This window comes from Haliotis rufescens, unplaced genomic scaffold (assembly GCF_023055435.1).
Source record: "Haliotis rufescens isolate VD_foot unplaced genomic scaffold, xgHalRufe1.0.p SCAF_406, whole genome shotgun sequence".
In the NCBI taxonomy this organism is placed as follows: Eukaryota; Metazoa; Mollusca; class Gastropoda; order Lepetellida; family Haliotidae; genus Haliotis; species Haliotis rufescens.
The window spans coordinates 5671-30719 of NW_025964120.1; the positions used below are offsets into that span (position 1 = coordinate 5671).

The 25049-nt window shown below is 41.8% G+C and overlaps 1 protein-coding gene across 1 annotated transcript; it reads left to right on the forward strand.

Moving 5' to 3' along the window:
- The first annotated feature begins 5227 nt into the window (after nt 1-5227).
- LOC124134383 (sodium- and chloride-dependent glycine transporter 1-like) lies at nt 5228-25039 on the forward strand. Its single transcript, XM_048382718.1, has 15 exons — nt 5228-5370; nt 15318-15435; nt 16301-16432; nt 16545-16766; nt 17329-17497; nt 18246-18384; nt 19112-19246; nt 19701-19804; nt 20352-20476; nt 20746-20858; nt 21286-21417; nt 21751-21850; nt 21958-22100; nt 22350-22505; nt 24403-25039. Exons 1-15 carry the CDS (start codon nt 5359-5361, stop codon nt 24616-24618), a joined length of 2016 nt encoding a protein of 671 aa, XP_048238675.1. The 5' UTR covers nt 5228-5358; the 3' UTR covers nt 24619-25039.
- Nucleotides 25040-25049: the final 10 nt, after the last annotated feature.

The window sequence follows — 25049 nt, forward strand, 5'->3', positions numbered from 1 at the left end:
TATTGTCCACCATAACACATTTATCAGCTGGTAGGTGTCCATCATAGCGACACTAGAATATTGTCCACCATAACACATTTATCAGCTGGTAGGTGTCCATCATAGCGATACTAGAAGGGTGTCCACCATAACACATTTATCAGCTGGTAGGTGTCCATCATAGCGACACTAGAATATTGTCCACCATAACACATTTATCAGGTGGTAGATGGTCCATCATAGCGACACTAGAATATTGTCCACCATAACACATTTATCAGCTGGTAGGTGTCCATCATAGCGATACTAGAAGGGTGTCCACCATAACACATTTATCAGCTGGTAGGTGTCCATCATAGCGATACTAGAAGGGTGTCCACCATAACACATTTATCAGCTGGTAGGTGTCCATCATAGCGACACTAGAATATTGTCCACCATAACACATTTATCAGCTGGTAGGTGTCCATCATAGCGATACTAGAAGGGTGTCCACCATAACACATTTATCAGCTGGTAGGTGTCCATCATAGCGATACTAGAAGGGTGTCCACCATAACACATTTATCAGCTGTTAGGTGTCCACCATAGCGATACTAGAAGGGTGTCCACCATAACACATTTATCAGCTGGTAGGTGTCCATCATAGCGACACTAGAATATTGTCCACCATAACACATTTATCAGCTGGTAGGTGTCCATCATAGCGACACTAGAATATTGTCCACCATAACACATTTATCAGCTGGTAGGTGTCCATCATAGCGATACTAGAAGGGTGTCCACCATAACACATTTATCAGCTGGTAGGTGTCCATCATAGCGACACTAGAATATTGTCCACCATAACACATTTATCAGCTGGTAGGTGTCCATCATAGCGATACTAGAAGGGTGTCCACCATAACACATTTATCAGCTGGTAGGTGTCCATCATAGCGATACTAGAAGGGTGTCCACCATAACACATTTATCAGCTGTTAGGTGTCCACCATAGCGATACTAGAAGGGTGTCCACCATAACACATTTATCAGCTGTTAGGTGTCCACCATAGCGATACTAGAAGGGTGTCCACCATAACACATTTATCATCTGGTAGGGGTCCATCATAGCGACACTAGAATATTGTTTACCATAACACATTTATCAGGTGGTAGATGGTCCATCATAGCGACACTAGAATATTGTTTACCATAACACATTTATCAGGTGGTAGATGGTCCATCATAGCGACACTAGAATATTGTTTACCATAACACATTTATCAGGTGGTAGATGGTCCATCATAGCGACACTAGAATATTGTTTACCATAACACATTTATCAGCTGGTAGATGGTCCATCATAGCGATACTAGAACGGTGTCCACCATAACACATTTATCAGGTGGTAGATGGTCCATCATAGCGACACTAGGATATTGTCCGCCATAACACATTTATCAGGTGGTAGATGGTCCATCATACCAACGCGTACCAGCTTGCTAACCCTGAGGTGAGGTGAGGTGAAATGGGGTTTAACGTCGCGTCCAAGATTATTGCACTTATATAGCGACGTGCATGCATGTGTATGTGTGTGGCTGCTTGTACTAGTCCGGACTGATGCCGATTTATAGTGCTAGCTGACTGAGATACCATACCGCAGTTTATCATGAATAACCCACTCAGACACAGTATACTGACCCCGAGCCGACCAGTCCTTGTTTTAGCCCCTTAATGCCGAGCGCCAGACAGGGTTACAACAAGTACAATCTTTTAACATCTTTTGGTATGACGCGGCCGGGGATCGAACCCCGGACCTTGCACTCTCCGGGCGGACGCTCTACCACTAGACCACGGAGGCGGTCTGTGCTACCCCTGAACCCCGTATGGCAATGATTAGCGATAAACTCTTGAACAGTAACATGATATGAACTCTAATTAAAGTAGAAAGCGAGGAACAATTTTATTTCCCAATTTATATCCGAATTCTATTAGAACAGGGTGTGGCTGTCATACGACGGAAAGTCCGATGTCTGCATGCATATCTCAACTTATCCCATTCCCAGCGCAACTATAGTTCAATAGGTGCCACTTAAATACTATCAAGTAGATATTAGATGATAAACGTAATCAGGTTCATATCAACGATAACTTGGGTCTTATTAAACTTTCAAATGCTACTATTTTGACTGCAGTCGTATTTATAAAGTGGTCTGTGTCATCTCTTATTCCTCCAGATGGAGCGGCTCAGAGGTGGCTAAACCCGAGTGTTGGCAGTTACCGTTCTGATTATGAAGCGATGTGTAGCTGGCGACAGCCACAGAAGAATACGCATTGTAGATGTACCTGCAATACAATGGAGACAGACTGAAAGCGTTAGATCATGCCCCACGCTGACACACACACACGACAACACATTCACACATGATATTTGGTCAGCATTTGATCCAATTGAAAAATATGTACAATATAAGTCTTATTCAATTTTAGATACACACACACACACACACACACACACAAACACACACAAACACACACACACACACACACACACACACACACACACACACACACACACACACACACACACACACACACACACACACACACACACACACCGGAAACCACACTGACACATTTCTTTTCATTAGCTGGCGACAGCCACAGAAGAATACGCATTGTAGATGTACCTGCAATACAATGGAGACAGACTGAAAGCGTTAGATCATGCCCCACGCTGACACACACACACGACAACACATTCACACATGATATTTGGTCAGCATTTGATCCAATTGAAAAATATGTACAATATAAGTCTTATTCAATTTTAGATACACACACACACACACACACACACACACACACACACACACACACACACACACACACACACACACACACACACACACACACACACACACACACACACACACACACACACACACACACACACACACACACACACACACACACACCGGAAACCACACTGACACATTTCTTTTCATTAGCTGGCGACAGCCACAGAAGAATACGCATTGTAGATGTACCTGCAATACAATGGAGACAGACTGAAAGCGTTAGATCATGCCCCACGCTGACACACACACACGACAACACATTCACACATGATATTTGGTCAGCATTTGATCCAATTGAAAAATATGTACAATATAAGTCTTATTCAATTTTAGATACACACACACACACACACACACACACACACACACACACACACACACACACACACACACACACACACACACACACACACACACACACACACACACACACACACACACACACACACACACACACACACACACACACCGGAAACCACACTGACACATTTCTTTTCATTATAATGAAAGGCAGGCTCGCGTTATAAGTATGAAAATATAAATAACCATCACATACTACGAATCAACACGTAAAAAAACATCAAAGTAATATTATCGATTTGGTTTAATGTTCAAATTCCATTTTTCATTAGAGATGTTCCTTGAATATACGTCGAAAAAGCGTTGGTGAAACACGTATATATATTCCTTATAAAGTTATAATAATATTTGTTGCACATAAAATCTAACATAAACGGTCCAGAAATGCAGGGAATAGCGTTTAAGAGCATCTTTTTTTTTAACCCTCCCTGCGGGCACTCGTAAACTTTTGCTTACTCTTAAAATTAGCCTAGTTGCGCCCCTGCCCTTCTGGGTGTGTGAGGACAGCATGCACATGTAGTTTTTTGTGGTTGGCAGTGTAGCTTACATTTCAGTCTTTACGATGACGTATGGTAGGCTTTAAATGTCACTGCACGCCATGTTGTTAAACATAGCTATAAAATGTCTTCCCACTTCACTGATCGTTGTGTTTTGCGTGTGGAGTGTCGGTTGTCGACTCAACACTGAAGTACCTGAACGCAGTTATTCGTGGTGTTCCCATAAACTGTACGCATACCTAAACCTTAATGGTTAGAAATGCGCGACATGTGAGCACAGTCAGATTATCAAGTTCAGCTACATGTATGCCACTATATACACACACTTCCCGTGTGTCTGTAGACACGATGACACTTGTACATGCCTACGAGGACGATACCCGACCCATTAGCTATAATCCTACAATAAAACAGCCTGCCCGAAGGCCAAATCCACCCTGCCTGTGTCTACCATCACAATACATTGCATTGGTGTTCGATGTTTATGGAGACACGTCTTTGATACCGTCGGTTGTATTTTCTTGAAGATGATATCAACGCCAGGGAATAATCAATCTCGAGTACCTGCCGAAACAGATTCTTTTGGGCGTAAAAAAACAAAATAGTTATGAAAATGATATGAATGGATCAATAAGAATCAATGATGACCCTAGGTTTTCGCTAAGAATATGCGTGGCCTGCTCTACCGATATCACCGACCATACACACAATTTGTATGCAAAAGTTAGTGTTCGTTTGTTGCCTAATTCCAGCACAGCAGTATTCATGCTATTTCGTCCTCAGTGCACAAATGCAGAAATTCTGCTAGTTCAAGGTCGAGTGATACACACAAGAAATAAACATCACAGCTCCGTATGTACATACTAAACTCCATACCCACCTAAAATGCATAGCGAGTGTCACCTCACCGAGAGCGTCTCCGAGATATACCTACATTGTCGCCAGCTTTTAACAATGATGGATGAGCGCGCTTATCACGCGTGGAATGCTATTGTGAATCAGATTATAAACATACAAATTGAGATATATTAGGTATATTTTTATGCGGAACCATTTCACAAAACTTCCTCTTTTCACAGCTTCACACATGAATACTATCAATAGGTGTTGATCTTTTACTATTAATACTGTCATTGAATAGATTTGTATGTTTACTGGATTCGTGTTATCATTTAACACAACAACAACGTAGTTTATGCACAAATATATACACGGGCAACGTTGTGTGGCCTTCAGGTAAACGAGACATTTGTAAATCAGCACTAGTTACTGTTACGAGTTGGCTTCCATTTTCTATTGCCAACCACCTATCAGCTCCAATTATCTGTTGGCTTCTACCTTTGTCTTTTGTTGTTCTCACATGTGCATCAAAATGTTATGCATGTCTTTCAGTCGTTCATAAAACCAATCCTCCTCGACGCAGATACCACCTTTGAACAATATGTCCAGCGACATCAGATGCAAGACTGCCCGTGCTCACCGTACCGTGACCCAGACCTTGTTATTGAAAGGTCCTATTCGTATATGTGTGTCACGTGACACATATCGATGCTTTTGATTGGTTGGAGGTCATTGTAATTTCCGTGACTTTCCTAATTTAGTTTATTTCGGAGGAGAGCGTCAAGTGATTCGGGTTATTTCGGAATTCTTAACTGGAAACTTTCTCAGTGTAACAAGCCATGGCAGGCGAGGTGAGTTGACATATCTTTCGTAACTAACTTTTACCATTGGAAGAAAGACTATATTTTTAGAATGTGTTCTCTATACAAACTACTACATAGCACTCGATATAGGAAACTGATCGTATTTTTATATTATTTGTATATAAAAATATGTAATTGTTAAAGTCAATATTATTAGATATTGACAAAGTGTGCCCTTCCAAGGAAACGTATACCAGTCCAAAACAATAATACAATTCCTTGCTAAATCCTCCGCGTGTGGAATCAGTACGGCAATTTGAATGTGAACCACGAAAAGTAGCCTCGCACAACAGGTCTGTCCACGCTATATATATCCATGCGATAGACATTTACCTGGTAAATAGTGCATTTAGTCATAATGCGGTTCTATGTTAGAGGAGTTTTATGCACCAGTCTATACTCATTCTGCACCCCCCCCTCCCCCCCCCCCCCCCCCCCCTCTGCCAGTTACCTGGGAGGAGAGGGTTCTCCAAACCGGTTCAGGGCAGGAGGTGTGGGGATACTGCGTCTCGCAACTCGGCGACGGAGAAGGGCATGAAGGGTGCAGCCGCATGCTTTTACCGGGATGAAGTTATTATTCTTATTATCATAATTATCATCGTCTTCTTCATCGTCATCATCATTATCATTACTTTTTTTATTATCATTATTATTATTGTTGAAAAGATTTTTCAAAGTAATAAATCAGGAGGTCTTTTGCATGTCCGTGATACATCATACACCCATCTATTTCGGGACGACATTCAGCACAGGACAGACAACTGGCTTTGATAATTGTACATGTATCCACCAAGTAATGCTCTCCGATGGCCACTTGTATTCTCCAAGTATCAAGAATGGGAATACTTGTGACTTGATTATTACTTCTGATTGATTTAATGTAATCCCCTTGTAACATTGTAACATAGCACCGAATTTACATGATGTAAACTCTTCAAAATCATGGCAACAATTACTTTTTAAATTATGAACTTTTTGTAGCCTTATGATAGGATCGTGGATACAACAACTTGTCTTGCATTGCCTTTGTTGTAATATCCAATTTGAAAATAAGAATACTTTCGGCATAATAAACGGTACACACAAAGAGGACAGTAATAATAAATTAGGACACTTGGAATTGCCAAACTCACACAAACAATAGTCACATTGTTGGTGTAACGGACGCTACGAGTTGTCACAATGAAGGCTACGAGTAGTCAACATGACATTAGAGGCTGTCACAGCGGGCGCTACGAGTTGTCACAATGAAGGCTACGAGTAGTCAACATGACATTAGAGCTTGTCACAGCGGGCGCTACGAGTTGTCACAATGAAGGCTACGAGGAGTCAACATGACATTAGAGCTTGTCACAGCGGGCGCTACGAGTTGTCACAATGAAGGCTACGAGGAGTCAACATGACATTAGAGCTTGTCTCAGCGGGCGCTACGAGTTGTCACAATGAAGGCTACGAGTAGTCAACATGACATTAGAGCTTGTCACAGCGGGCGCTACGAGTTGTCACAATGAAGGCTACGAGGAGTCAACATGACATTAGAGCTTGTCACAGCGGGCGCTACGAGTTGTCACAATGAAGGCTACGAGTAGTCAACATGACATTAGAGCTTGTCACAGCGGGCGCTACGAGTTGTCACAATGAAGGCCACGAGTAGTCAACATGACATTAGAGCTTGTCACAGCGGGCGCTACGAGTTGTCACAATGAAGGCTACGAGTAGTCAACATGACATTAGAGGCTGTCACAGCGGGCGCTACGAGTAGTCACAATAGGACTAGTCACAATAGTAGTTGTCACAATGGCCGCAGGTCACAATTTCCAAGTTCGGCTTCCCGCTGCCTGGTATGGCCCCAAGTCCTCTATAAATCAACATGGCGCTTGACAGGAGCCCTCTGTACCAGGTTATCATTTACGAGCACCGAGAACAGGGGAAGACACAGGGTGTGTTGTGTTGAATGATATTTTCCGTCAGAGTGATAGGTAGATGTAGGCGTTGCATCCGTCAGAGTGGTAGATGTGGGCGCTGCATACGTCAGAGTGGTAGATGTAGGCGTTGCATCCGTCAGAGCGGTAGATGTAGGCGTGTAGACCCGTCAGAGTGGTAGATGTCGGCGTGTAGATCCGTCAGAGTGGTAGATGTCGGCGTGTAGATCCGTCACATTGGTAGATGTCGGCGTGTAGATTCGTCAGAGTGGTAGATGTCGGCGTGTAGATCCGTCAGAGTGGTAGATGTCGGCGTGTAGATCCGTCACAGTGGTAGATGTCGGCGTGTAGATCCGTCAGAGTGGTAGATGTAGGCGTGTAGATCCGTCACAGTGGTAGATGTCGGCGTGTAGATCCGTCACAGTGGTAGCGAAGCACATCCAGGGCCCACTTGCACAAGGCTATCTTAGCGCTACGATTATCGTAAGCCTATGTTAAAGTATGGGAGTTACGATCATCTTAGCGCTAAGATCGCTTTGTGCAAGTGGGCCCTGGACACAATCAACTTACTGACGTTGTTTCTGACGATGCTGACCATCACGTGACACACACGTTGGCAAGTAGATGCAGGACAACCAACATTAATGGGACATATGTGATCTTCTTAATCGCAACTGAAACGCATTGAGATGTAAACGATTGTCTGAAATTAGTACAGTTAAACTAGGAGGCTGTGAAATATTCCACTCAAAGACCCACAAATGGACATTCGGGATATACCGGTCGACTTGCAACATGAACAAAAAGCTTACGTTAGAATGACAACACCCAATCAGTATAACAGTGTGTGTTTGTCCCATACGCAATGTTCGGAGACGGGAGTAGGGATTAACGGACCAAGAAGTGTGGATAGCAACAGAGCTTTGTTGAAGTCTGGGGGAGGTTGGATCATTTCAGCACAACATTTCTCGTTAACCAACATTCTTTCACTGAATGAACATCTGTGTAACATCATGGGGTTGTATACAAGGAAGACAAATCGCCGGGGTCATTGGCGACGCAATCCATTCGTCAGAAGCTTTGTTTGTGCAGGCCTGTGGGTAACGTGTGACGACATGGTTGCCAGGGACGACGCCACATAACGCCTGTTATGTCACCACAGTGTGTCGGTTTTGTACCACACACCAAGTGCAGAGAGGGGTGTCTCGGTGCAACCTTTACACACAAAGGGCACCGACATTTAAAAACATTTACGACGTCACGACGGTGAAACTGAGTTCGTTATCTATGCGATACATACTGTCTTAGGGGCATAGACATGTCAATGATAATGACCACAACTATACTACTACTACTACTACTACTACTACTACTACTACTACTACTGATAATGATTATTGTGATAATAGTGGTGATGATGTAACATTAAATACAGACTAAACGTTATCACTGTTAACATCTAATACAGACTTAACGTTATCACTGTTAACATCAAATACAGACCTAACGTTATCACTGTTAACATCAAATACAGACTAAACGTTATCACTGTTAACATCTAATACAGACTTAACGTTATCACTGTTAACATCAAATACAGACCTAACGTTATCACTGTTAACATCAAATACAGACTTAACGTTATCACTGTTAACATCAAATACAAACTTAACGTTATCACTGTTAACATCAAATACAGACTTAACGTTATCACTGTTAACATCAAATACAGACTTAACGTTATCACTGTTAACATCAAATACAAACTTAACGTTATCACTGTTAACATCAAATACAGACTTAACGTTATCACTGTTAACATCAAATACAGACTTAACGTTATCACTGTTAACATCAAATACAGACTTAACGTTATCACTGTTAACATCAAATACAAACTTAACGTTATCACTGTTAACATCAAATACAGACTTAACGTTATCACTGTTAACATCAAATACAGACTTAACGTTATCACTGTTAACATCAAATACAGACCTAACGATATCACTGTTAACATCAAATACAGACCTAACGTTATCACTGTTAACATCAAATACAGACTTAACGTTATCACTGTTAAGATCAAATACAGAGTTAACGTTATCACTGTTAACATCAAATACAGGCCTAACGTTATCACTGTTAACATCAAATACAAACTTAACGTTATCACTGTTAACATCAAATACAGACCTAACGTTATCACTGTTAACATCAAATACAGACTTAACGTTATCACTGTTAACATCAAATACAAACTTAACGTTATCACTGTTAACATGATGATGTAACATTAAATACAGACTAAACGTTATCACTGTTAACATCAAATACAGACCTAACGATATCACTGTTAACAGCAAATACAAACTTAACGTTATCACTGTTAACATCAAATACAAACTGAACGTTATCACTGTTAAGATCAAATACAGAGTTAACGTTATCACTGTTAACATCAAATACAGACCTAACGATATCACTGTTAACATAAAATACAGACTTAACGTTATCACTGTTAATATCAAATACAGACTTAACGTTATCACTGTTAACGTCAAATACAAACTTAACGTTATCACTGTTAACATCAAATACAAACTTAACGTTATCACTTTTAACATTAAATACAAACTTAACGTTATCACTGTTAACATCAAATACAAACTTAACGTTATCACTGTTAACATCAAATACAGACTTAACGTTATCACTGTTAACGTCAAATACTTTACGTTGAGACTGTAACCGTATATACAGATCTTTGATATTTACTGGTGCGTGTCTCCTTTAGAGTCCTGTCTATATCTTCTACCCCATAATCAAATTTTCATTTCTTCAGATGAGAAGCTCTATCTGCATTAAATCAATGTTAATTCCGACATTTGTTCTAACATTAGCAACGCATGTCAGCAAACTTGACGTCCATACGCCTTCGTCCTCCAACGCGTGAGTGTATCATGTACATGGAAACAGAGAACAGAGAAACTATCTCGATCCCGAAACAGACACGTTGTATTGAAGGCAAATTAGGGGTGAAAATTACATGAATGGACCACTGACAATCACTGATGACACGTGTTCGCGAAAACACTTACACACGATCATGATAATATCGACAGCGTAGTATTACAAACAGGTACACTAGGCTTTTAAAAAGCAGGGAACAAATAGGTGGATCTGGAATACACTGGTGTATTCTCATCTTATGTCATATTAATACAGACGCGATTGTCGATATCTGTACCTGAATATTGCTGTGAGCGGCGTTAAACAACAAACAAACTTGGTGGGACTCTTTGCCCAGCCTTGGCCCCTTTTCACAAGACGTGGTCATGCGGCACACACGCTAATAGTGTACAGTTTCTATTTAACAATGTAGATACCAGAAACAAAATCCTTTCGTTATACATAAGACGTCTCTGCCAAAAGGAGATACGATTGCACGATCACGTGGTAGCTGAAACAAGCGCCCATTGTCCCGAGACCCCTTGAAAGTAACACCGTTTCCTCACACAGGTTCCCAGATTTGTATCGTGTGCGATTACACAAGTGTCATGACTGTCGATAATGCCAACTCACACCCAGTAGACGAGATTCGCGCCACTGATTCACCCCTATAATATGCAATTGATACCAGAGGCTGATGAGCTATTCAAGCTGTTTGTTGATAGGGTGTTTGTTCTGATGCTCACACCCTATCACAGCTGCACAAGCACAGCTTACCCTATCACAGCTGCACTACTATAGCTTACCCGATCACAGTCCAAATGCCCTAGTTTACCCTCTCACGGTCCACCTACCACAACTTACACCTTAACATTCTACCAAACTATAGCTTACCATCTCACAGTTGACTTACCATGGTTCACCATCTCACAGTCCACCTACCATGGCTTACCCTCTCACAGTCCACCTACCATGGCTTACCCTCTCACAGTCCAACTACCATGGCTTACCCTCTTACAGTCCACCTACCATAGCTTACATTCTCATAGTCCACCTACCATGGCTTACCCTCTCACAGTCCATATACCATAGCCTACCCTATCACAGTCCACCAACCACAGCCTACCTTCTCACAGTCCACCAACCACAGCCTACCTTCTCACAGTCCACCAACCACAGCCTACCTTCTCACAGTCCACCTACCATAGCTTACCTTCTCACAGTCCACCTACCATGGCTTACTCTCTCACAGTCCACCTACCACAGCCTACCCTATCACAGTCCACCTACCATGGCTTACCTTCTCATAGTCCACCTACCATGGCTTACCCTCTCACAGTCCATATACCATAGCCTACCCTATCACAGTCCACCAACCACAGCCTACCTTCTCACAGTCCACCAACCACAGCCTACCTTCTCACAGTCCACCAACCACAGCCTACCTTCTCACAGTCCACCTACCATAGCTTACCTTCTCACAGTCCACCTACCATGGCTTACTCTCTCACAGTCCACCTACCACAGCCTACCCTATCACAGTCCACCTACCATAGCCTACCCTCTCATAGTCAGCGCCTACCATGGCTTACCCTCTCACAGTCCACCTACCACAGCCTACCCTATTACAACATGTCCGTGGGAGGGCATCACTTCAATCCTCCCCCCCCCCCCATCCGACCCCACCCCACACACACATCATAGAGCAATATGACCATGTAGGAGGGCGTGGCGACGTCTAAACCTGTTTGAGGTGCATTAATCCGTCACAATCGTTGCAATACAATTGCTTTCTGAAGACCACATTTGACGTTAGAGCGACCGTCTCTCTCCCGAGCTGGGCAAAGGGGGTGGTGAGGTCAAGCACCGGTCACAAACAGGTTTTGCTTGACAAACCCTCAACAAAGCCTAAAGAAACTAGGGTCTTAAGTAGCTTCCAATGACGCCCAAGTTCACTGAACAACGTGAGATAACGGGTCTACCAAGAACCCAAGCTTCTGTTACTTTTGTAGTTTCCTAAATTCTATTCTAGATGACCGTTTAATGTTTCAGTCACATGGTCCTTCGTGGGACCGTGTATGAAGGATGACGCATATCACAACATCAGATTCTGAAACTGCTGGAGCATGGCAATGTCCTTGAAAATAACACGTTGAACTTAAAGTGCGTTACTTGTAATAACGAGTTTTTGCTAAGGCCCATCTTGCCTTTCACTGTGTTTGTATTCACAGTTTGCTAGACTGGTGTATTCATACTTGGTATACATTTCAATTCATGATTCAATTTGAAATATATGCTTGAGCCCATGCATTGATTGGAAATACGAGGTTAACTGGATGCTATCTGAATGCCACGTGAATGGTTATTCACACGAAACCGCCGCACCCACGATAACATAAATAAAAGGAACAAAAATGCGTTCCATATTCATAAGAAAATTCTGCTGAAAGCAGATATATTTTAATACAAACGAAATTGAATAGTCATTGCAAAGAAAGGTATTTAAATTCTGTTTCGGCCTCAAGCCAAATGCATAATACAAGTAACGAACATTCCCAAACACCATCCCAGCTCTGTTGACATCGGGTTGTCATGGTAATACCCTAAAACCACCCCTGCAAAGGTGACACCAGTGACGGTACAGGAAAACCATGTAGACTACTGCAAATCAGACACCAGACACGTTGAATATTTTACACGCTGGCATTTCAACAATAACATTCTCTACGCATAGACGATGTTTGGCTGTTTTCTTTGGCAAATAACCAGTTTATCTCATCCAGTCGCCCGAGTTGATGTTGGCGTGATGGCGAACCTGTATTTCAGGTTTCCAATTTTGAGACAGATATAGCATGTAATGAGAAAAGACACCTTCATATTACTGTGGATATACAATAAAAGCGACACCCCCCTTTCCGTATTCAACGAAATGTCCAAAAGGGAATGAGTGAGTATGGTTTTACGCCGCTTTTAGCAATATTCCAGCAATATCACGGCGGGGGACACCAGAAATGGGCTTCACACATTGTACCTATGTCGGGAACCGAACCCGGGTCTTCGGTGTGACGAGCGAACGCTTTAACCACTAGGCTACCCGACCGCCCCCTAAATGTCTAAAAGCAGAGTCAATTGTGCAATGTCACGAGCATGTGTTTATGAATCACTATCAAATAGTGATGATTCTAATGTTCGGGAAATGTCCGGTGGCACTTATCACAAACACATGCAATGACAAGTCAATTGTTCCCAAGAAAAACATATGGTACAAGTCCAAACAGCACATTGCTTTGGACAGCATTTTTGTCACTGATGCGTCAAATTTGAAAACGTCCTCCACCTCTCCAGAAAATTAATAAGCGAATAATCAGGATCACGCATATGGTTACTTGGATTGTTTAACATGAACTAAATCGAGATTTTGAATGTCACTCCATCAGTTCAACTCAACCCGACCCCGCTGAACAGCGTCTCCTTCATCATTTTAAACCACACAAGGGCTAGCCCTGTCGCTGCCAATTACATCGAACATCAAACGAAATCACACCCAACTGAGACTATTCACAAGTACGTTCCCGGATTCCAGTTGTTCTCGTGCCGTCATCACTGCCAAGAACCTGTTTGAGAAGAAATGGAAGAAATTAACATATGAAGATTAAATTACGGAGGAATCTAACCGCTTGACCCTGTGATCTTCACGCCCCATCGAATATGTTATCAGGGGCATTGAAAACCCGAGTCCAACAGGTTCCTCATTGTATTTGAATGACGGTGTCTTGATGTGTGTTCTGATTGCTCGGACACGGCCTTGTGAAGGACAATACCCTGACGTGACAGGCCCCTGTTGACCTCGTTGTCGGTGTCGCCAGTCTTCGTCGGGTAGATGGGATCACAACTAACTCAGCACAGGTTATCCTGACCTGATGGAGGACTAATTGGTGTACACTCGACATATTTCATCACCTACATACTACCTCTGGGAGGAATCAGGGAATGATTGCAAACTATCACTTGGCAAAATATACCATCATATAAATTAACAACTTTGTTCATATTGTCCCCAGAGATGAGGTGCACAATTTGATATCGAGCAACATTTATATTATGGTCATGACTACATCCAGATTGCGTTATGGGATGTAATAGTCACATGAACTAGTGAAACTAATTGATCCTGTTTCATCGGTACATATGTTCCCATACTACAGAAAACCCAAAATGGCGTACTGTTGTCGACGAGGCTTGGTTGAACAGATGTATAAAAAACTGTAGTTTAATAAGCAGAGATATCACTGCAACATTTGGTACATCACACAATCCTCACATCAGGATTGCAATGTTTGTATATATACCAGCTAAATAGATGTAGTTGCATGTGTTCAGCAATTATATTGTGATTTTTAGAACACCTATAATACTCCATTGTTAACACAAACTGTTGATAAGTTGGACCGTAGACAAAGTTCATGACGTATTTATGGATAATAAATTTGCCAAATGTGAATTCACACAAACATAAATGCTTTCAATCGTCTTCACAATAGGACAGGGAAGGAAATGATCCGTAACTTTCCTTTTGCTGAAGAGTGACTTTGTGGTCAGTTGGAAGATCAAACAGTCCATTTAACCTTATACTAATTGTTATCATTTATTTACTGGTAACGCTGAGTCATGGTTGATGGCCATTGTGTCTACATGTGCTTCTTCATCACCTCCTGGGGGCGGTGGGGTAGCCTAGTGGTTAAAGCGTTCGCTCGTCACGCTGGAGACCCGGGTTCGATTCCCGACATGGGTACATTGTGTGAAGCCCATTTCTGGTGTCCCCCGCCGTGATATTTCCTGAATATTGCTAAAAGCGGCGTAAAACCATACTCACTCACTCACTAATCACCCCTTACTTGAGATTGTAGGGAGAAGTGGTTTCTCTTACATTTATTCCAGGTCAGGGCCTTCAACAATTATAGACGTGTTATTGAGAACTGACGTAAAGAGACATACTAATGACACACGTTGCATCCATTACCTGCAGCTTTATCAGTATACCTACTTGTCTATGTTACACAGGTGGAGGAGCGAGGGTCATGGGGAGGCAAGTTTGAGTTCCTGCTGTCCTGTATAGGCTACGCTGTGGGTCTGGGAAACGTTTGGAGGTTCCCCTTCCTGTGCTATAGGAATGGAGGAGGTAAGTATCCAGATTGAAATTTGACACTGAGTTATTCAACGAATAGTAAGCTAATCTCACCTCTTCACAAATACCTCATTTTAGTTGTTTGTAAAGCGCTGTAATGACTTAAGCAGGTGGGAAGAATGCAAAGAAATGTCCATTATATTGTTCTCTAACCTGAAAAATGAAACTTGTATGGATAACGACTTTTTTGTTTGTTTAAGACGTTTTCGGGGCTTCTTGCCCCTTCATCAGATGATGATTGAGTAAGCGTTAATACGTTTCATGTCTTCATGTTCTTTCAACTTCTAAGACCGCCTCCGTGGTCTAGTGGTAGAGCGTCCTCCCTGAGAGAGGTCGGTCCGGGGTTCGATCCCCGGCTGCGTCAAACAAAGACGTTAAACGATGGTACTTGTTGTTACCCTGTCTGGCGCTCGGCATTAATGGACTGAAAAAAGGACTGGTCGGTTCGGAGTCAGTATACTGTGTCATGTCAAACTGCGGCATGGTATCTTAGTGAGCTGGCTCTATAAATCGGCATCAGTCCGGACTAGTACAAGCAGCCACACACACACACACACACACACACACACACACACGTGCTTGCATGTTGCTATATAAGTGCAATAATCTCGGACGCGACATTCAACCCCATTTCACCTCACCTCACCTCACATTCAACTTCTTAATACCTATCAAAGACTTCTTTCACAACAGAAGCTTATGCCCTTTATATTGCACATCGTAGTGTGATGATAGTGGTTCAGATTGAGGGCAACTCGAGGTATATATCTATTGCTACATGCGTTTCTTGCAACAGGGTCAATTTCCCCTGTTGGTTTTGCAGTACTGTTCATTCTTACCAAGTTCTTCTTGTTTACAGCCACGTTCCTTATCCCGTACGTCATCATGTTGGTGGTGGCTGGTCTGCCGTTATTCTTCCTGGAGCTGGCGGTGGGCCAGTTCGCCTCCGAGGGGCCGATCACTGTGTGGAAGGTCAGCCCGGCGTTCCATGGTAAGTGGAGAACAATTGTCAGTCACTATTGGTCAATGTATAAACGTACGTGTAAGTTAATCTAAACAGCCCTGGCGATGAAAACGTTCAACAAAACGCTCGACTATTCCAGGTATTGGGTTTGCCATGGTGACCATCAGCGGCATGGTGTCCATCTACTACAACGTCATCATCATGTACGCCATGTACTACATGTTTGCCAGCTTCGTCAACCTGGATGGCTCAGTGCCCTGGGAGAACTGTGGTAATCCCTGGAACACCAACTCCTGCAGGACGGAGCCCTACCCCTACCTGGATGGCATGACCGAGGGAAACAGAACCATGACGTTGTTCAGTAAGTGAGTGAGTGAGTGAGTGAGTTGAGTTTAACGCCGCTATTAACAATATTCCAGTTATATCACGGCGTGTCAGCTAAATGTTGGTGGAAACCCCGAAGTGATGCAGGTCTCAGACATTTACCACTTCGGTGAAACCCACAAGCACGGGTATGGTGCTGACAAATCTAGAAACATAATCGGGGCGAACCGGGATTCAAACCTAGAAACATAATCGGGGCGAATCGGTATTCGAACTCACAATGATAGGTTTCTGGCGTGCCTAAGGGAGGCAACTCTGCATAGAGAATCTCGGGGCCTAAGGCGAGTGGGCCACCCGTGCCCGCTGTTCAGTAAGTGTGAAATTCCATATTGACAAGATCAGAATATAAAGTTAAACACAGGATAAAGGCAAAAGACCAATGCTTAGAACATGTATGTATATTCGTTTAAGGTTCATTATGAATTCCAAATTCGCCCTGACGCATTGCAAAACGTTCAATATGTTATCTGCTAAAAACCCGTTTAATTCCCCATCCAGTATACGCCAGTTTGGTTTATTCTGTAATCTCCGTCTTGCAGAGGAGCTGTACAAAAAACCGTGCGTGAACGACCTCCTCGTCAACATCTCACACGCCTATAACTACAGCTTCACCACCGTCGACGAACTTAACTCAACCATGATACAGAACAAGGACATTACCAAGGACTGCAAGATCACCTATACAACAGCCAGCGAGGAGTATTGGGAGTAGGTATCTCATAGTATATGATCCGGTGCTCAGTTTAGCGGATAATTTCATATCAATCAGAGCCATCCATGCTTCATTTTGAAAGTGTATTCTTTTACACATCAGAGAATATGATCAATAAAGCTTGTTTGTCACACATCTGAGAAGTGGCCTTAAGATTCAGGGCCCTGTTCCACAAAGCGACCTTAGTGCTAAGTTGGTCGTAACTCCCATTCTTTACCATAGGCTTACGATCAACGTAGCACTAAGAACGCTTTGTGGAACAGGGCCCAGGGCTTTAATAGCTTAATAGCCTCGGATTCGATACCCCAAATAGGCATGAATATCATCCTTGTAGTGATGGCCAATCTTAGATCTTAGGAACGATGGTGCACAAACCATACTCAATTATTCAACAACATTTTACAACACTGTAAGACATTGTTATAAATGGTTCTACTGATATGGTTCTCTCCATTTCTATGGTCGTATTTACCCTGGAGAAAGGGAAGCAACGGTTGGTGTAGTCAGACACTACCCTTTATTATTTTATCACCACCATTAAAACAGTGAACATTCTCAATTCTGATATTGGGTTTTCACTCTGGTTTTTGCAATATTCCAGCAATATCACCGCGGGGGATACTAAGAATTGGGTTCAAACATATACTCATATGGGGAGTCTTATCCGTGACTGTCAACGTTTTAACCACAGGGAACCCATCACCCCAACAGTATAGGATATTAACTGTTAAACTTACATTGCAGGCGCTACGTACTTCGTCTACATGAATCTACTGGGCTTGATGACCTAGGAGGCTTCAGCTTGAAGAACGGTGTCTGTCTCTTCTTAGCCTGGCTCCTCATCTTCTTCTGTCTCATGAAGGGAATTAAGTCTTCCGGCAAGGTAAACCTTCTTTGGCGGACAATGCGATGGTTGGACTTGAGTCTAAGGAGCCTGGTGCAACCTCATTATAATTAACATAGTTTATGTCCTCTATTATCTCAAATATTCAAAACAAATGAAATGCAAAACAAATGCAAACATTTTTCCAAACGGTTTAAACTCTTTAACGTTCTTGAGGCGTTCGGGAGCAAACAGTGACGAGAAATAACATAAACGATCATTTGTTGTACCATCTCTTTGTCTGACAGGTTTATTTGGGATATAAGAATGCCTTCAAGCAACTTCTCCGTATTTTTATTTGCGGACAGGCCTTAATCTATCAAACGGTTGATACAGTTTATATATGCTCTGTAATTTAAAAATATTCCCTATAGCCATCATACTTCAAATGTAGGCCAAGCGTTTAGGTTTGAACAAATGTGTTTTCACATTCATTTCAGCAGCATCACTAGTCTTGTCCCTTAAACTGATTTAATAACGTCCTGACTGTACACATATTAACATAGTCTTGAAAACGAGTTGGATTTGCTGCAAGATGGAGACATACTGTACAGAAAGTCCAATTTTATTTTCATCATCACTGCTGCTCCCAGTGTGAGAAACACTACTCACGTTACAATTATTCATCATCACGCTTCGAGGAGACATTCAGACTTTATATATTTGAACTTCTCGCCTTAAAAACCCCAGACAAATAACACATGAAAATGCCAACATCTTCCCTCAGGTCGTGTACTTCACCGCCACCTTCCCCTACATCATCCTCGTGGTCCTGCTGATCCGAGGCCTGACTCTGGAGGGATACGAGAAGGGCATCACATTCTACATGACTCCACAGATCCACAGGCTGAAGGAGGCCAAGGTGAGAGCAGCCTGCATTGTGTTACTATACCATTGGAAATTTATGGTTGATATATTATTGGTGTTGCCCATTGTATGGGTGACAGGTGCTACTGGTAGAGGACATGTTTACCCTTTTCGCGAACACGTTGGCTCATCATTTATTTTCAGTGATTCATTCATTTTTTTATCACCACTCTTTGTCCTGTTTCGGCAGATAACAGAGACTGATTATCCTCAGGCGTTGACTGTTAATATTTATTCTTTATGTAGAGGCTCGAACGTGACCACTATGCCTAACGCTGCTAAGTTTGTGCTTGAGGAATTAATCTCCTGCATGTTCTGCCGAACACCACATATCTTATAGATCTCATGAACTTCACTGTCTGACAAATTTACAATAGCATGCCACTTACTTCTATACATGTTTCATATCTAAGAATTCGCAATGTTATATATTGTACATATTTGTCCAGGTATGGGGAGATGCAGCCACTCAGATCTTCTACTCCCTGGGAGCTGCATTCGGTGGGCTGTTGACCATGGCCAGTTACAACAAGTTCAAAAACAATTGTGAACGGTAAGTTCAATCTGGAGACATGAGTACGTAAGAGTTAATCAGTACCCTAAATAAAACACATACAATGCAACCTTAGCAATAATGCAAGACTGGCGGCCAGGGAAAGGAGAAACACAGCATGCACAGCAGCCATGCATATTGCTATAACACAGAGGTTTGACAAAGTTGCCATTGTACCTGGTCTATTTAATGCATTTGAAACGACAAGAAAACCCGAAGACCATTAAACAGAGATTCAAAATAATCATTAAATTTATATATATAATCAATATATACTGTCAATACCTGGTTAATTAAATTTATTAAAATTCTTTTATTCATCATTGAATCAAAAAATGAAATTAACTAACCTTATCATGATGACACTTGCATTACCTCACAATCGAAGTGTGACGGAAATGCTCTAAATCAGTTAACATGTGCTTACATTGGTCAGGGCTATAGCTTGGTCCACTTGGGTTCATCATCGGTGTCCAGGGTTTTGAAATAGAGCGCAATCACTGTTATTATGTGGTCGACTATAATTGACATATTTACCCCATTTTAGAGATGCCCTCATCGTCGCCTTCATCAACTGTGGCACCAGTGTGTTCGCGGGCTTTGCCATCTTCTCCCTCCTTGGTTTCATGGCGCACACCACCAACCAGGACGTGGAGAGCGTGGTCGACCAAGGTAAGTTTTCCATTCATCAAATTCCTGACTTGATGTCAGTCATAACAGTTTGCTGTGCAGCTCTTTCATTTTTGTTAGATCTTTCACAAAGTTCATATATTCCACACTGAATTACTAACCATTTCCAAATACATGAGACTGTCAAGAGTTCAGGTCTTTGAATGCAAAGTTCCTTGTGATTTGCCAGAATACATGCAGGATATCCAGCCACACATATCCACATCAACGTTAAATAACCCAGAACCACTCATGAGGTATCTTTGTTACAGGTCCTGGTCTCGCTTTCATTGCTTACCCAGAAGGCATTGCTAAACTTCCGGTGTCACCACTGTGGGCCTTCCTGTTCTTCTTCATGTTGCTGACCCTTGGTTTGGACAGTCAGGTAGGCTGCATGGTCAACAGGATCTTTCGACATTTAGAAAACCAATGGAAAAGAATGAGCGAGTTTGGTTTTAACGCCATTTTGACCAGTATGTCAGTTTGATGTGCGAGGAAAGCCTGACGTTGAGCAGGATTTTTGAGGTTTTAATCCACGAGCACGACTATGGTGCTGACAAACCAAGAAACATGATCATGGCGAACTGGGATTCCAACCCTGAGCTACGCAAGTTCCTAATGAAAAAATAAACACGAACAAGGAACTATACTGAAGATGCTGATAGAAGGTTGATCATGATGAATTAACACATTTAGCTGCATAATATTTATTCATAAATGTCGATAAAGGCAAAAACATAAAGGGATTTTTTAACAGTCTCGCCACAAACACAGTAATTGGTGCTAAGCATTGTGTTCCCTTTCTTCAACAGTTCGCTATGATGGAGACGCTGATCAGCGGCATCAGTGACATCTTCCCACGTGTCCTGAGGAAGCACAAGACTCCTTTCACTGCCTTCTGTTGCCTCATTGGTTTCCTGCTTGGACTGCCCCAAGTTACAAAGGTAGGGTAGATACAATCGCACACAGATTTTTCTTGAAATGTCAAAGACCTGTGTGGTTTCTAATTTAAAAGTTATTGAGTGATTGTACAATGTAGTAGAAAACGAGATTGTACTAATATTGAGAGTACTACCCTTTTTAAATTATAACTATGTGTTGTTTTTTTAATGTGATGTTTTCAATGCACATGTTTGACTCGATGAGAATTGCTCCACATTGTATGAATTCGCTATTAGACTGTATTTCTTTATTTAGATTATTAAAACCTCTTTAAAAATTATTCAAACACAACCTTGAATAAGAACGTAACTAAAGTCATTATACATTTCCTCCAGGGTGGTATTTACATGCTGACACTGATGGACTGGTACTCTGGAAGCTACAACCTGATGCTGGTAGCTCTGACGGAGATCATCTGCCTCATGTATGTCTATCGTAAGTATTACGATAGGAATTGATGTTGTCATGTCTGTCAACAAAATGTTTTCACGTTATCTTTTTTTCAATTCATATTCTAATTGACTGTTTCCTTACCATTTAAGCTTTAGTGGGTTGGTTCTGGCCACAACACCAAGGTAAACGAAGTTACATCCCGTTCTTGGAGGACATCGAGATGATGATTGGCCACAAACCCAACCCCTACTGGGTCATCAACTGGGTCTTCCTGACCCCTGTCGTCATCGTTGTAAGTGAAGTAATTCAAAATCTAAAAAAGTTGCTATACACGTAAACAGGGCGCGATGCTACTCAGACTGGAGGATGATGTCTTGCTCCCTGAACAAGCATCAACATTCTTGACATGATATTTGTATCTGTAACAGTGAAGAAAGGTGCATGAAATAGAATAACATTTAAATCCTACTCTACAACCCTGGAAACAATAAAAAATGAAAAAAAGTGTATATAATGTTTTTCCCAATTTTTTTTCTTTCAGTTCATCGTGATTGTGTCAGCCACTCAGTATGCCCCGGCCAATTATGGTGAATACATCTACCCGCCGTGGGCTGAGGGGATTGGCTGGTGCATGGTTGTCGCCCCCCTTGTTATGATATTCCTCGTCATGATAATACAAGTGTGCAGACTGGGGCCGGTGAGTTGACATTAACATTGTGTCATACTGAAGGTTTGGCACGTTACATGGTTTATATTGAACAAATACATCATGTTTTTCTGATGATACTTTTGCTTCGTTATCCCAAGCCCTGTATATTTATGTCACAATGTCGTCCGTGTAGATGTATGCACCATCCCTCATCTATTAATGGCCAAAGTTCCTTCACTGTTAGAGATAGGTGTATTTCTATTCTCCAGGAATAAAGCTAATATAGTAAACTTCAAATGTCCTTGAGAAGACATCGGCAATGTTTGACAGTGCAGACAAGGAAGGGCGAATTCATGTTTTGCTATTTATCCTTTACGCTAAATGAAATCTGTTTCCGCAGAAAATCTAGGTTATTCTCTTGCATTGACAATTAATGTATATTTGATGCATCGGTCAATAAACCACCAACAGCAGCTTTTGGTGTCCTCATTAGGTACATAGAACCTCTACATACTGTTCACATTGCCCAGGTGCTTAGGTACATAGAGCCTGTACATATTGTTCACATTTCCCAGGTGCTTAGGTGCATAGAGCCTGTACATATTGTTCAAGTTTCCCAGGTGCTTAGGTACATAGAGCCTGTACATATTGTTCACATTTCCCAGGTGCTTAGGTGCATAGAGCCTGTACATATTGTTCAAGTTTCCCAGGTGCTTAGGTACATAGAGCCTGTACATATTGTTCACATTTCCCAGGTGCTTAGGTACATAGAGCCTCTACATATTGTTCACATTTCCCGGTGCTTAGGTACATAGAGCCTCTATATATTGTTCACATTTCCCAGGTGCTTAGGTACATAGAGCCTGTACATATTGTTCACATTTACCAGGTGCTTAGTTACATAGAGCCTGTACATATTGTTCACATTTCCCAGGTGCTTAGGTACATAGAGCCTCTATATATTGTTCACATTTCCCAGGTGCTTAGGTACATAGAGCCTCTACATATTGTTCACATTTACCAGGTGCTTAGTTACATAGAGCCTGTACATATTGTTCACATTTCCCAGGTGCTTAGGTACATAGAGCCTCTACATATTGTTCACATTTCCCGGTGCTTAGTTACATAGAGCCTGTACATATTGTTCACATTTCCCAGGTGCTTAGGTACATAGAGCCTGTACATATTGTTCACATTTCCCAGGTGCTTAGTTACATAGAGCCTGTACATATTGTTCACATTTCCCGGTGCTTAGGTACATAGAGCCTCTATATATTGTTCACATTTCCCAGGTGCTTAAGTGCATAGAGCCTCTATATATTGTTCACATATATCGTGAGTTGCGGTTGTTACTAGTAGAGCATGACATACCTTCCTTTTGTGTGGACACCTGGTGTTATCATTGACTTTTTGTGATCCATTCATATACCGTATTCGACGTAATAAGCGCCCAGTGCGCACTCAAAACTAGAAATAGGGGGCTCTTATTAGAATCAATTTTTGGTGAAAGAAAACAACAGTTGAAAGATCGATAACTTCGTGGTTTATGCTAACAGCCTGAAATGATACAAAAGAAAAGTTTGTGCGTATTATACACGACAGATATATTTTTCCAGAATTTAATTGCCCATAATCAAGGGTGCATATAACACACGAGTGCGTATTATACACGAATGAATATGTCTTGTGTACATTAATCAATCGAAAGGGGTGCTAATTGGGATTGTTCACTTGCTAATATATTAGCAAATATCTCCCTGGGCGCTTATCTCGTCGAATACGGTAATTGTAATCACTTTATTGCTTTTTACACCGAATGGAATCTGTTTCTGCAGATACGCAAGACTGATTATTATCTGGATTTAAATGATACTATCATACTTATGTATGTCTAAGATCAAAGTCGTTCCATGATGATAAAAGCTATGTTGAATTCCCTCTTCAGAGAAAAGCCTTCAGCCCGACGAGAAGCTGGGGACCCGCCAACCCCGAGGACCGAACAGGAAAATATGCTGCCATTTCTGGCAATGTTACCGTTGGGTTTTCTAACGAGAAGGGAAACGCCTACGTCATCAACGACATGGATACCGAGAAAGGCCACCCCCCTCCCTACACCAACGGCGGAACAGACAACGCTGCATACTACAACGAGCGAATGTAACCGTGACGTGCATAGTGCTTACAGGAACACCCTTGAGCCTGACTTTAGTGTGTGTTTTTGTGTAGGCTTTGGCCTACATCGTGCTGTAGACGGTAGACGGAGTCATGCAATTGTCCGTGTATGATCAAATAACAAATCATTTGTGTACATATCATATTTTAATGGTTTACTTGTTTTCAAAATGAATTTCTATTCATTAAAGAATTCCCCACTCAATAGAATAGTGTCAAGATATAAATGTGTTGTATTCTTCTACGGGTTCTAATATGCTGCGCTTTATGTTGCAAAATGAGAAATTATTATACAAGAAATCACATCGTGTAAAAATCTCTTTCTGTGATTCAAAGAGTTTTTTGTTTTTGTTTTAAAATATTTATATTTCAATTTATGATTCTAAGAGTTAGTCATAGTTACAATAACATGCCATGGTC